The 14,819-nt window shown below is 49.2% G+C and overlaps 1 protein-coding gene across 2 annotated transcripts in view; it reads right to left on the reverse strand.

Annotated features, from left to right (window-relative positions):
* The window catches only part of ITGAL (integrin subunit alpha L), a 41,550-nt gene that overhangs the window by 11,609 nt on the left and 15,122 nt on the right, over positions 1 to 14,819 (reverse strand). Inside the window, exons 12-24 of one of the 2 annotated variants that reach the window (XM_027126389.1) lie at positions 11,673 to 11,824; positions 11,200 to 11,337; positions 10,606 to 10,803; positions 10,332 to 10,462; positions 8,219 to 8,379; positions 7,962 to 8,113; positions 6,041 to 6,130; positions 3,654 to 3,707; positions 3,488 to 3,558; positions 3,019 to 3,160; positions 1,019 to 1,129; positions 533 to 612; positions 331 to 417 (exon numbers count right to left, since the gene is read on the reverse strand). In XM_027126389.1, coding sequence (XP_026982190.1) covers positions 331 to 417; positions 533 to 612; positions 1,019 to 1,129; positions 3,019 to 3,160; positions 3,488 to 3,558; positions 3,654 to 3,707; positions 6,041 to 6,130; positions 7,962 to 8,113; positions 8,219 to 8,379; positions 10,332 to 10,462; positions 10,606 to 10,803; positions 11,200 to 11,337; positions 11,673 to 11,824 — 1,567 coding nt within the window. Of the gene's footprint in view, positions 1 to 330; positions 418 to 532; positions 613 to 1,018; positions 1,130 to 3,018; positions 3,161 to 3,487; positions 3,559 to 3,653; positions 3,711 to 6,040; positions 6,131 to 7,961; positions 8,114 to 8,218; positions 8,380 to 10,331; positions 10,463 to 10,605; positions 10,804 to 11,199; positions 11,338 to 11,672; positions 11,825 to 14,819 lie in introns of both variants that reach the window. The other variant, XM_027126388.1, reaches the window with a different exon arrangement.

The following is a 14,819-nucleotide window of genomic DNA, read 5'->3' on the forward strand; positions in this document are numbered from 1 at the left end:
GGAGTAAGACAGATTTAAGTTCAGATCCTGGTGTCAGTACTTCCTAGCTGTACTACTCTGGGCAGATTCCTCCCTTCTCTGAGCCTCGTTGTTCATCAGTAAATCAGAGAGAGGCAAGGTGCCTCGCGAGGTGTCGAAAGCTCCGGGGGAAGCCCTCAGCTGCGCAGTGCAGCTGGAGCAGAAGCTCACATCAGCTCAGCGTTCAGTCACATTTTCTTCTACCATAAGTATCGATCTGACTCAGAGATCGACAGCCCCAGGAGGAAGACTGGGGCCCTGGGTGGGGAGGCTGAGGTGGGAGGAGAGGGGGGACGGCCGCTCAGGACTCACTCCTTGGTGAGGATGTTGATGGGGTACATGACTGGGATGCTGGTGGTGGCCGAGTTGTCCTCCAGGAGGCCTGAGTCCTCATTGTTGCTGCAGGGGGCAAGGTAGAGGGCAGTGTTCGGAGACAGTCTGGCCAGGACTGTGTGACAGTCTGAGGCCAGGGTGGGAGGAGATGCTGGCAGGGGCCTGCCTGGGGCCTGCTCACCAGCTCACATTGGCGTGCACCTCAACAAAGTCCCCCCAGGAGCCGTTCAGCAGCGTATGAAACATCACCTGGATATCAACCTGTCAGGGGAGGAGACGGGAATGAAGAAGGAAGGCGCCTGGCCCTCAGGGGGCCGCCTTAGCCCCTCACAGCCCCCATGCCCCCACTGCCATAGTCACAGTGACAGCTTATCTCAAGCCCTGGGCTGGGTGTTTTATCCCCATTGTAGAGATGAGGATACTGAGGTTCTGAGTGGTTAAGTCATGTGTGTAAGGTCACAAAATGAATGACCTAACCCTGGGTTTCTCTGATTCCAAAGTCTAGGCTCTCAAACACGACACAGGACACCTCTGCACACATTCTCTTGGGGTAGGGATAAGCCCTGCCTTTCCAATCACCTTCACCTTCCCCAGAGCCAGGAGCTCCCTCCCCTCCTGAGCTTACAGCCCCTTGGCTGCTTGACTCCTGGGGGCTGGAAGCACTCACCAAGCTGCCTGCTTTGAAGATGGGAGAGCTCACGTTGCAAGAGAGGGCCCTGCTCTGAAGCTTGGTCTCCTCGGGAAGCTCCTCGCAGCTCACAGGTATCTGGCTGTGGGGCTGGGGGTGAGAAGAGAGAGAAGGAGCATTTTAGTGGGCAAGGCTAAGAGTTCCCCAGAGGCCACCAACCCTCAGGTCCCCTCCCCCCGGCCAGGGCACATTTGCAGAAAGGTGGGGCCGAAGAGTCAGGGGTACAGCCAGGGGTTCAGTACAAAGATGTTCACAATCCTGTTTCTCACAGGGAAAAACTGGAAGTGATCAAACAATCCAAAGAGGTGGGAATGGTTCAGTGAATTGTGGTACAATCACAGGAGAGAGTTAAAATGCTGCTACGTCCACACATTCAGCAACTATTTACAAAATGAACTTGATCCTGGGCTAAAGAGGACAAAACCCTTCATCTTCATCACTGTCTGGAAGCCACAGATTTCAGTTCAGATTGGGAAGAAAATCAGATAAGGAAATAGAGGCTCAGAGCAGTCGAGAGACTTCCCCCCAGTCTCACAACTGGGTAACCCGGCAGGGATCTGGTAGGAACTTGAATCCAGGTCTGTTTGACCCCAGATCTCAAGTTCTCAATCACTTTACTAGATATCCCTTAAGAAAGCATTTAATGTTGCTGTATAAGAATAATTCAGGATCCATCCACAGATGAACGGATAAGCAAAATGTGGTCTATCCATGTGATGGAATATTAGCCTTAAAAAGGAATGAAATTCATACCTGCTATCACAGGGATGAACCTCAAAAACATAATGCTAAGGTGAAGAACATCTTGCTAAGTGATGTAAGACAGACACAAAAAGACAAATATTGTATGGCTCAACATTTTTGTTTTAAATTTCAAAATTCAAAATTTTTTTAAAAACATGGAGGAGGGGCTTCCCTGGTGGCGCAGTGGTTGAGAGTCCACCTGCTGATGCAGGGGACACGGGTTCGTGCCCCGGTCCGGGAGGATCCCACATGCCACGGAGCGGCTGGGCCCGTGAGCCGTGGCCGCTGGGCCTGCGCATCCGGAGCCTGTGCTCCACAACGGGAGAGGCCACAACAGTGAGAGGCCCGCGTACCGCAAAAAACAAAACAAAACAAAAAAAAACATGGAGGAAAAATAACCATATGGAGAGCAAAATGCCAATTAGTTAAAATATAGAATAAATATACAATGTATCAATAATTTGTACCTATGTGTATAGATAAACAGAAGGATAAACACCAAAATATTAAAAGTCATAATTGTGGGTTGTATAAGTACGGGTGTTTGTCTTCTTTAAACTTCTCCGTAATTTCCAAGTTTCTGTGGTGATTATGTATTACTTTAGTAACAATAATTTAAAAAATAAAAGTTGTACTTAAAATAACCCAAGAGAGTAAATCCTAGGAGTTCTCATCACACACAAAAACGTTTTTTCTGTTTCTTTAATTTTGTATCCATACGAGATGATGCATATGCATTAAACTTATTGTGATGAATATTTCATGATGTATGTAAGTCAAATCATTATGCTGTACACCTTCCACTTATACAGTGCTGTATGTCGATTATATCTCAATAAAATTAGAAGAAAAAAATAATGAAATAATAAAACAACCCAGGCCATCCCTCAAAGACAAGTTGGTCACCTTTAGGAGGAAGGTAGCTCAGTCTCCCTGAACCTGTGCACAACTTCTTGGTCACCAGGTCCATGAGCCTCTGTCACACTCTCCATTTCATGCAACCCTCTAACCCTGTGATGTCCCCAGCCTCATTTCTTGGTCGCGAATCCGAGGCTCACAGAGGATGAACCTTGTATCTCAGCTCACACAGCTCGAGGGTGGCCATCAGGCTGAGAACCCAGAGGTGGTCCGAAGACCTCCGCCCACATCTTCAGGCTGTCCTGACCGCCTGGGGCTCCAAGAGGCAGGACAAGCCTGGCACATAGTCTGCGGGCAGACCCCACCCTCTCGCTCACCTTGAGTGTCTCCACTTTGCGGAAGGAGAGTCCCCGAGGGAAGCTCAGGCTGAGGTGGACCCAGTAAGCGTCTTCTCCCAAGTTCCTCAGTGTCAGCCCCACAGAGAGGCTGGCGGAGGGGGTCAGACGCAGGACTCTGGATCTGGGGGGAGGATCAGGGCAAAGTTATGGGGGCCAACAAAGGAAGCAGGATCAGAGGTGGGGACTTTCAGAACTGAGGGATCCGGTAGGCCAGAAGAAAGAAATACACAAAAATAAGCTCCTATGCACAGGCTTTAAGTTTTGCGATCTCGTCTATTCCTGATAGGAGAGCTGCAAGGCACCAGCATTTCTCAGAGGGGGAAACTAAGGCCCAGACGACAAACGGAGTCAGTGGCCGTGGGGGTCTTCCGACCTGAAGTCCTACGTTCTTTTTATACACAGGAGCTGCCTCAGGAAAACATCGAGTGAAATAGGAGGCCTTACAGACCTTGCAGTGGAGGTCAGCCTCAGGTTAGCCTCACACTTCTTGTCTTCTCCGCAGTTCTTCTCAAAAGGGATCTGGAAGGCCAAGAAGAAAGGACCAGGAGGCTCAGATCCCCACACCCAGGAGGACTGGACCTTGGCCTCTCTGTCTGCCCCTCTTCCCCTCTTACCTCCTTGGTCTCCGAGTGTGGTGAGGGCCTCAGGATGGGCTGGATGTCCTTGCCCTGCTGAGCACGGAGGAGGGGGAGACAGGAGAGAATAGTTGAGGCAGCAGAACTGATGGAGGAGAGCTGGAGGGGCTCAGAGCTTGGTGCTCCGCTGGGCTGGCTGTGGTCGGGGCCCTCTCAGGAGCCAACGCCTTCCCGGGGCAGGCCCCAACCTCCCGACTCAGCCCAAGGCTGTCTGTGCCACACTCCTCTGGTGGCAGTTCCTTGAGGGAGGCTCAGGGTGTCCACTTCCTGTCCTGGCCATGAGATCTGGGCTTGACAGAGCAGCTCCCCCAGGTTCTCCCAGTCTTTGCTGGGAGCAGCACCTGGCCGCGCAGCCTCTAGACTCCCCTGCCTGGGACTAGCTCCTCCTGTGGTTCTCCTCTGTGAACCCCAGCTCTCCATCTCTTATCAGATCAAGGCCAGTTTTTTCAACATTTCCAGAATTTCTGCTCTGGGCCAGACACCCCTCAGCAGAGATCAAAACAGACACACTGCCTGTCCTCCCCGGCTGGTGGGAGAAACGGCCCGGCATCCTCAAGTGTGAGGATGGGATAGGTACAGGGTATGTTTAGAGGATGTAGAAGGGGATCCTATCCTACGCTTGGAGATCAGGGAAGCTTCCTGAAGGGATGGCATCTCAACTGAAATCCACAGGGTGAGGAGGAGGGAGCCAGGTGAAGAGAATGGAAAGAGACGAAGAAAGAACAGTTTACGTGAAGGCCAAGGCAAGAGAGATTGTGCCCGTGTAAGGCGCAGGAAGATGCTCGGACTGGCGGGAGTGCCGCGTGTCAGGAGGGGCAGGAGAGGGAAGCAGGGTGCAGATTCCCCCCAGCCTCGCAAGCCATATTCGGCAGTTGAGGGTAATGGTGACACAGGAGTGTTTTATGGATGATCAACTGTATGTTCTCAAGAGACTCCAGCCTCCTCCACTTCCAGGCCATCTGCCAAGCAGCCTCCAGACCCTCCCCTAAGGGCGGGGCTCCTGGCAGCTTCCGCTGACTGCTCGCAGCCACCCCAACATTCCCACGCAGATTTCCCACCACCCACCAGACTACAGCCTGTCCCCAAAGGGGCATCCAGGGCCTCTGTCTTGTTCAGTTGTCCTGCCAGAAGCTAAGCCCACCTCCCCATTTCCCCCGAACTTAAAATCGTGCCTCTTCTCTCTCAACCTACGCAAAATCTACTCATTCTGCGAGATCCGGAACAAATGACACTTCCCCCAGGAAGACTTTTTGACAACTGTGACCTCAGGTCTTTCTCTCTTTTTTTAAAATTAGCCTTTAATTTGTTTATTATTATTATTATTATTTTTGGCCGGGCGACACACCTTTCGGGATCTTAGCTCCCCGAACAGGGATCGAATTCGTGCCCCTTGTAGTGGAAGCTTGGAGTCCTAACCACTGGACCACCAGGGAATTCCCAGGTCTCCTTTGAAGCCTGAGTTGCTGCACCACACAGTTTGACTTTTTTATTTTATTCTTTTAATTAGTGCCGATGGGAGAAACTGCTGGCTGTCCCTATACATCCTGAGTGGGTGGCAGGTTGCGGGGCAGGGCACTCAGCGCAAGCTGCCAAAAACCACAAGAAGGAGTGTGTTTATCAGTCACGGAGCTCCGGCTCTGAAAGCGGCCTCAGAATGCAGAGATGCAGAAACAGTCCCAAAGAAAGACAGACCTGCTTGTGCCAGAAAAAAACAAATCTACATCTTCAGGCTTCCAGGCCCAGGTTCTTTCCATCAGACCCTGCTGCCTTCCGACAGAAGCCAAACCACCAGCTGAGTGTCAAGGATTTCAGAAGAGGAAATTAGGCTTTCGGCACTGGGTAGGGAGCGAGGGATCCAGGAGACTAGGATAGAGAGTGCTTTCCTCTTCTTTTACATAACAAGGGCACCCCAATTAGGCTTTGAGGGAACTACCTGCCCTCAACGGAATACCCTTGGGCGAGAAGGCTAATTAGGATACCCTGTCCTTCCACAGATAAGGGATGGTCCTAGGCTTTCTGGTGTTCTCTCCCTGTAATTTGCATCTGTTAGTATTCGCCCAGGTTAGAAGCCTAATGAGGTCTGAAACTGATGCACAGAGGGACGCGTGGAAGGGGCCGTGCCCTGGGAAGTCCATCCATTATTTCTTCCTCTTGAGAGCCCCCAGAGCCTCCACCTACCCTGGTCCTCCATCTTCCCAATCCCAGTTTTCCAAATTTCTCTTAAATACAAACTCCCATAGACTCCTTTCTGCTTAAGTAAGCATATTTCATTTCTATTGCTTGAAGCCAATGTAATACAGTCCTGGCAAATTGAATTTCTGTTCTCCCTTATTTCCTATCAGTTTCTCCAGCTGATCTCTTCTTACCGTGCTTTGGTCCCTCGGTGTCCCTTCTTCCTCCCAGAGAGAGTAATTTAGGGAGACATTGATGGGAGAGATGAGGTCTTGAGTGCACACCTGAGGGCAATAAGAATACACCCTATGTCATGAGTTTAACCTTTACCACACTTCCAGTTAAAAGCACAACTTGTTCATACTTTATAAAGGATGAAATTCCAGTAGCTAGTTGTCTGAGACCTTACCAGGAGTGGAAGGATGTTTACTATACATCAGGTGTTTATGATATGCCCAGCTTGCTTCTCAGTACGAGTGTTCATCCCTCAGCCCCAATCCCAAGGCAGACATCAGTCATCAACCACAGCACTTTTCCCCACTGAGTCCTAACAGAAGTCCCTGAGTCTTTGTCAAACTCCTCTAGGCAACCATTATCAAAGTTTGCACAAGAAAAGAATACTTTAGAATAAGTAGAATATCCCAGTTCCTTGACAACAGGGATGGGTCTCAGTCTTTTATGTTATTACCAGTGCCTGACACTTTGGAGACGCTCACTTGGAGGACTTTTTGTCCTCACCTAAAGGTTCCCCCAATTCGAAGAGGTGGGCATTATTATCCCCACATCAGAGACGAGGAAAGTGAGGTGTACAAAGGTGACACAATTTTCCTAAGGACTAGAACTGGGACGTGAACCCAGATCTGTCCAACTCCCAAGTCTAAAGTCTTTCCATCATGTCACAGTGCCTCTTCTCTGGCAAATTTATGTTTAAAATTTCCAAATCTTGTAATGCGGGTTACGGGTATGAGGAGGCAGAGAGGCTCTGAACGAAATGAGATCGTGAGCTGATCGTTGTTGAAAATGGGTGATGGCTGCTTGGCGGTTCATTAAACTCTTTTTCTACTTTTGTATGTCTGAAATTTCCCATAATAAAAACTTGAAAATAAACTTCAAAATCTTATACTGAGTATACCAATCACGTATTCAGTCTCTTATGAAATATTTGAGGCCAGAATAAAATTTAATATCAATCTTATTTCATACAGAACAGATATAAGCAAACGGAATTTGGGTATTTTGGCAGTTATCTAAACTAACAAGAACTTAAAAAAATTCTTTCTGGGGTGCACTTTTTAAAAATACATTTACTTATTTATTTCTGGCTGCGTTGGGTCCTTGTGGCTGTGTGCAGGCTTTCTCTAGCTGTGGCGAGCGGGGGGCTACTCTTTGTGCGGTGCGCGGGCTTCTCATTGCAGTGGCTTCTCTTGTTGCGGAGCATAGGCTCTAGGCACTCAGGTTTCAGTAGTTGTGGCACGCGGGCTCAGTAGTTGTGGCGCACGGGCTTAGTTGCTCCGCGGCATGTGGGATCTTCCTGGACCAGGGCTCGAACCCATGTCCCCTGCATTGGCAGGTGGATTCTTAACCACTGCGCCACCAGGGAAGCCCTGGGATGGATGTTAATAATAAAACACCCACACGGCAAACAAAGATACCGAGTGCCGCAACTAAGACCTGGTGCAGCCAAATAAATGAATAAATAAATATTTCAATAATAATAATGAAAAATGACCACGTGTACCTGGCAAATAGTGACACACCACCGTGCCTGAATATTCCATAGGACCGAATATTCTGTGGCCATTAAAAATAATCTGAAAGCTGGGCTGCAGCATTAATATATGATGTGTGAAAAGAGTAGGGAAAAAATGGTAAGTACTTTACAATTGTAATCATGTTTAAAATGCCTATGGATGTGGATTAAGGACTAGAAGAAAATATGCTGAAGGTATTGTTACTACTGTGATACAGAAGAGGAAACGGTAGGACCAGGAGATCAAGGTGACCTGTGACCTGTGCTGGACAGCGATGGAGCCGAGCCTGGCACTGGGGCTGCCTCCCGCTGCGGTCAGCTCGTCCGCCCCTTCCCTCCCCTGAGCAGACTTGCTGGCTCCTTACCGGGAAGTGGAACCAGAACCCAGTGCAGGACTTGACTGAGGTGACAGCTGTGTTCCTGCTGAGCTCATGTTTCCCTTCTGGGAACAACCCCCGGCTTCTGGTCCGATGGCCATCCAGCTGCAGAGTGTAAGTGAGGTTGGCAACCAGGTGCCCTGGGCAGGGTGGAAAGGCAAGAGTTGAATGATGGCGGATCCTGGGGCCGTGAGCCTGGATTTGGGGCAGGCAGCTGCGCTGGGAAGCAGGAAGGCAGCACTGACCTTTGAACTGGGAGATGAGAGACTTGACCTGGAAACAGACTGTGATGTTAACGCCTTCCTTCTTCTTGTCGCTGGAGGAATGCGAGCACTCGACTTCATGCACTGGGATCTCGGCCGGGGAGAAGGACATGGTTGTGATGATATCCACCACAGGCCGGGAGCTTCAGGGAAGGAAACAACCGACGCTCTTCCTCGGCCTCAACTGCCATCCCCAGCCAGACCTGGGGCTCCAGCTAGCAGAGACCAGAGGACTCCCCTTCCCTAAAGCAGACCTCAGTGTCACTGTCTCTTTGCAATGAAAATAATAATGATAATTCATTAGGGCTCCCCATAATGATATTCTTCCTAGCAGCCTTCTGACCCATTTCTCACACAGAAGAATGAGCTTTTAAAAAGAAAAGTCGAGACTTCCCTGGTGGTGCAGTGGTTAAGAATCCGCCTGCCAATGCAGGGGACACGGGTTCGAGCCCTGGTCCGGGAAGATCCCACATGCTGCGGAGCAACTAAGCCCCTGCGCCACAACTACTGAGCCCACGTGCCACAACTACTGAGCCCGCACGCTTAGAGCCTGTGCTCCGCAACAAGAGAAGCCACCGCAATGAGAAGCCCGCGTGCCTCAACGAAGAGTAGCCCCCGCTTGTCACAACTAAAGAAAGCCGGCATGCAGCAACAACGCAGCTAAAAATAAAAATGAATGAATGAATGAATGAATTTATAAAAAGAAAAGTCAGGGAATTCCCTGGTGGTCTAGTGGTTAGGACTCCGAGCTTTCACTGCCAAGGGCCCAGGTTCGATCCCTGGTCAGGGAACAAAGATATTGAGCTTCCATGCCAGTAACCTTTCAAGGATGCCCCATGGTATTCAGAATAAAATCTAAACTTTTCACTGTCTGTGCCATACCATCTGCCTCTCCAGTCTTCTTTTTTTTTTGGCTGCACTGGTTCTTAGTTGTGGCACGTGGGATCTTCAGTGCTGCATGCGGGGGGATCTTTAGTTGAGGCATGTGGGGTCTAGTTCCCTGCCAGGGATTGAAACCGGGCCCCTTGCATTGGGAGCATGGAGTCTTACCCACTGGACCACCAGGGAAGTCCCTCCTCTCCAGTCTCACCTCCTACCACACTGACCCTATTTCCGTGCCTTGAACACGTCACACTTTTGCCTGCCTTACGGCCTTGGCACCTCCTGGGCTTTCGACATGGAAAGCTCTTACCCCAGATTTCTGCAAGCCTGGCTCTTTCTCATCTTTCAAGTCCCAGTTCCTCAGAAAGGCCTTTCTTGGCCACCAGCCTATAGTAGGTCTCCCCTGCTATTCTCTCTCACAGAACCCTGCTCATGTCCCTCATGGCACTTATCACAATTGTAATGATCTATTTATTTGCTTTACTTTTTTATTATATGTTTCCCCACACATACACTGTAGCCAATGACTTGTTCCATATTGAAGACAGTATCTAGTCACTAGATGACGTTACGTGAGGCTTCCAGTGACTCTAAGATCTGGGTCAGGCAGGAAATGCCATCACCATTTCAAAGATGAAGAAACTGAGGTCTTGAGAAGCAAAGTGACTGGGGTAAGATCACCCAAGAAGTCAGCGGCAGAGCTTCGACTTGAATACAGGTCACCAGGTTCTAAAGCCATCCCACATCTCTCTAGGAGGTTTTAGTGTTAGACAGGCCTGGGTTCAAATTCTAGTCTGTCACTGAATAGCAGCTGTTTAACCTGGAGCCAGACACAAAGCCAGTATAAAAGGAGAACCAGGGCTTCCCTGGTGGCGCAGTTGTTGAGAGTCCGCCTGCCGATGCAGGGGACACGGGTTCGTGTCCCGGTCCGGGAAGATCCCACATGCCGCGGGGCGGCTGGGCCCGTGAGCCATGGCCACTGAGCCTGCGCGTCCGGAGCCTGTGCTCCACAACGGGAGAGGCCACAACAGTGAGAGGCCCGCGTACCGCAAAAAAAGAAAAAAAAAAAAGGAGAACCAAACTCACAGGGTTGAGCCGAGGACCGAATGCGCCGAAGTCGATAAGCATTTAGCACGATGCCTAGTGCATCGTAACTGCTGAAAGGATGAGGACTGAAATCATCCCCAGGTAGGACTCAGGAGTCCCATCTTACCTCAGCACGATCACCTGGCTCTCAGCCCCTACAGCCACATCTACCAGGCCGTCCCCGCCAAGGTCCTTCACCCCGTGGATGGAGCGTCCAAACCATCGAATTCCTGGGAGCATCCGGGTCCCTTCTATCCGCTGAGACCAAGAGAGAGATTCATGCTAAGCTGGGGAGAGGACGGGTGGAAGGGCGAGAAGAGTCTGGCTGAGGAGTGGGGTTGGGGCTTGGTGGCTGCCAGCTGCCTGGGAATGGGTTCTGATTGGCAGGCGGGGTACCTCACCTGACTGGGCCAGGGGCTCAGCCCCGCTTGCTGCCCATTGAAGATGTACACAGCCCCCTGCTCTTCCAGAGGGGCTCCCACGGCCACGTCCGTCAGCTCATCCCCATTGATGTCCGTCAGGGCAGCGATGACTGCTCCAAATCGCCCAAGGGGGTAGCCGGGATCCCCGTGCAGCTCTGAGACCATGGCGAACCCCAGCTGGGAAGGAGCAAGGCAACAGGTCCCACCTCAGTCACTCAGCACTAACCACTGGACCGCCAGGGAACTCCCCACCTTTGTTATCTGTGTGACTTTGTGCCTTTGGAAAGTTGCCCAGCCTTGCTGAGCTGCGATGTTCCCATTTGTAAAATAAAGCTCATAGTATCCCAGAAGGTGATTACGAGAATCAAACGAGGTATCCTATATATAAAAAGTTTGGCACTGGGCCTTGCACACATTTTTAACCACCTCTGCATATTTGCTAACGTTTGTCGTTGTTCTAAAGGTCTGATTAACACAGGATCAGGCAGGGAAAGGCTTTCAGAATAACTGAGAACAGAGAAGGCACGGGAGTCTCTTTCTCCCACAGCCTCCACGCATTGTCCTGGTCCCCACCTTTTTTCTCTGGTAGATAAACACCCGGCCTCCTCTCTGCTCGCCATAGAACAGGGGGGCTCCAACCAGCAGCAGCTCTGTCTCCCCATCTTGGTCCATGTCAATGCCACACAGCTCGCCGCCAAAATAAGAGCCAATCTGCAGGGAGAGGAAGACGTTTGAGGAAGAAACCTAGGGCAGGACACCTCCCTCCCCATCAAGGGCACCTTATCCGTCCTACTCTAAGCCCTCAAATGAAGGTCCAAGTCCTGGGTCCCACTCAGAGCCCGTATGAATTCAGACAAGTTGGGATCGTAAGTTGGCAAGTGGGGATGACAAGGCTAACCTCAGAGGCTTTGCAGGGGAACAAATGTGACAGTGCTCGGCACAGGGCGAGTGCTCAGCAAGTGCACGCGTGTTCGGAAGACAGCAGGAAGCATAACTAGCGTCACTCCAACCCCCTCTTGGGCGGACGCCCCTGCAATCACGCTCACCTGGATCCCATCTATTTTCTGGATTTGGCTCCAACGTTCTCCGCCCTTTGGCTCTTGGAACAGCAACACCCGCCCCACGTGCTGGTATCGGGGGGCTCCAGCTGCCAGCAGCGACGTGGTCCGTCGGGAGGGCAGCCAGGTCACCGTGTAGCCTGAGGAGAGAGCGGGCGTGGGCCTTGGAGTTAGGAACACAATGGCTGCTGGACGAAGGTAAGACCCAGGGGGAAAGGCGGCAGAGACCCTGAGAAGCTGGGTTAGTAGCAAAGACGCATTGAGACGGCCAGAAGACCTTCTCCCGAGAAGAGCAGCCACGTGCTCCGAGGAGTACAAATCCTGCCGTCAGGGTCTAAGACTGCATTTCTCGAACTGTGGACAACACGCATACGCAGGATGAAGCGGCCGCGTACTGCAGGGTAGACATCTTCCTGAGGTTCAGTTCAGCTAAGGGTTTATAAAGGAGACTACCTTCTTCTTTTTTTTTTTTTGTGGTATGCGGGCCTCTCACTGTTGTGGCCTCTCCCGCTGCGGAGCACAGGCTACGGACGCTCAGGCCCAGCGGCCATGGCTCACGGGCCCAGCCGCTCCGCGGCACGTGGGATCTTCCCGGAACGGGGCACGAACCCGCGTCCCCTGGATCGGCAGGCGGACTCTCAACCACTGCGCCACCAGGGAAGCCCCTACCTTCTTTTTAAAGAGTAAAATGAAATGGAATATATTAGTAAGAAGAAGGCAAAGTTTGCATGAAGATTAAAAATAAAGCAGCAGATGCCTCAAGACTGCCAGCCTGCCCTGTTTCAGACTTGGCAGCCCCTACATTGCATGACCCAACTTCTTAAAACCAATCTCTTTATAGGTGATAGATAGATAGATAGATAGATAGATAGGAAAAGAGAGAAGAAGAATTATGTATCTATATAGAGATACAGATACAGATATACATATAGATATATCCTATGGGCTTTGTTTCTCTGGAGAATCCTCACTGATAAAATAATATATACATATGTATGTTATTCTTTACATATATATGTGTATATATAAAGAGAGATAAACAAATGTGGCAAATGTTAACAACTGATAAATCTAGGTGAAGTGTATATGGATATTCATTGTACTATTAACTTTTCTCAAAGCGTGAAAATTTTTGCAGAAAAATTTGGTAGAAAAGATTAAAGATGCGTTTCAGAGAAAACGTTTGGTAAGGTAGTACAACTCAGTCAGCATGGAGACACAGCCTAATAAAAATACTGAAATTTAAACATAAGGAGTGGTGGACTTCCCTGGTGGTGCGGTGGTTAAGAATCCACCTGCCAATGTAGGAAACACGGACAGGTTCGAGCCCTGGTACAGGAAGATCCCACATGCTGAGGAGCAACTAAGCCCATGCACCACAACTACCGAGCCCGTGCACCTGGAGCCCATGCTCCGCAACAAGGGAAGCCACTGCAATGAGAAGCCCGCACACCACAATGAAGAGTAGACCCCGCTCGCCGCAACTAGAGAAAGCCCGTGCGCAGCAACGAAGACCCAACGCAGCCAAAAATTAATTAATTAATTAATTTTAAAAAAACCCATAAGGAGTGGTGATTGTACAGCACAGAGAATATAGCCAATATTTTATAATAACTATAAATGGAGCATAATATATAAAACTTTTGAACCACTATCTTGTATACCTGAAACAAATATGTTATTGTAAATCAACTATACCTCAAGAAAAAAAAAAAAGCAGGAGACTTGAAAACATCTCTGCTTCAAGATATCACTGAGGTTATCTACATACTTCACAACTCCTGTGGTTTAGGTTCCCTGCCCTCTGTTCCTACACTGATGAAACGCTGGAGGAAATGCCGCAGGAAATTGGACCAGGGATTGGGCAGGAGCCAGGAGCCACCTCCCAGGAATGCTCTGAAGATGACCCAATTTGAACTTCTTTGTTTATTTTTTTTGAATTAATTTTTATTGGAGTACAGTTGATTTGCAATGTTAGGTTAGTTTCTACTGTACAGCAAAATGAATCAGTTATACATATACATATATCCACTTTTTTAGATTCTTTTCCCATATAGGTCATTACAGAGTACTGAGTAGAGTTCCCTGTTCTATACAATAGGTTCTTATTAGTTACCTATTTTATGTATAGTAGTGTGTATATGTCAGTCCCAATCTCCCAATGTATCCCTCCTCCGCGTGACCTACTTTGCTCAGAGCAGTTGAAAGTGAATGAGAAAAACAGATGTCTGAGACTCTATAGCCCATGAGGGGACTGGTGAAGAGGCTGAATCACTCTCCTGCTTCTTCATGTATATTCCTGAAGTACAAGGGTTAAGAAATTGCCCTTTGAAATCAGAGAGACAAGGTTTTAATCCGAGTATTACTTCTTCCTGGCTGTATAATCTTGAGTAAATTACTTCATGTGTCTGAGCCCCAGTCTTCTCGTCTAAAAAAAAAACTGGGACAATATCAACCTTATAGGGGGTTTCTAAGGATTAAATAAGACCGTGGATGTAAAACGCTTAACACCATGTTAGTGAGATCTAAACTAAGATCTGAAGGATAGTAGCATAGTAGGCACTCAAGATTATATTTACTTCTACATGTACATACATACATACATACATACATACATACATACATACATCTGTGTGTGTGTATATAGTGGTATGGCTGCCTAACTAGAGATTCAACTTTGGGTTATTTCTTCTTATTCAGTGAGCAAATTTGCCAGCTATTTTGCAGTACAGTCATCTCTACGTATCCGCAGGGGATTGGTTCCAGGACCTGCCCCGATACCAAAATCCACCACAGACGCTCAAAGTCCCACAATTGGCCTTTGGTATCCCCGGCTTCCAAATCTGGGGATTCAACCAACCATGGATCATAAACGTGGAACCCGCAGCTGCAGAGGGCCAACTGGATACTGAAGAACAGAAAACCACCTTGAAGGCAGTAGTGTAGGTGCTGCAGTGTAAGTGCAGTGGTTACTAAGCACAGATTTGGGGCTGGGACTACCTACTAGTCTATGACCCTGGGGAAGTTATTTAAAGTCTCCTGGGCTCAGTTTCTTCATCTGTAAAATACAGATGATAAAAATACCTACTTACAGGGTTGTTGGGAGGATACAATGAGATAAAAATAAGTTAATAT

The sequence above is a fragment of the Aethalodelphis obliquidens genome, unplaced genomic scaffold, assembly GCF_003676395.1.
Source record: "Aethalodelphis obliquidens isolate GAN/ISIS:26980383/991018 unplaced genomic scaffold, ASM367639v1 scaffold30, whole genome shotgun sequence".
In the NCBI taxonomy this organism is placed as follows: Eukaryota; Metazoa; Chordata; class Mammalia; order Artiodactyla; family Delphinidae; genus Aethalodelphis; species Aethalodelphis obliquidens.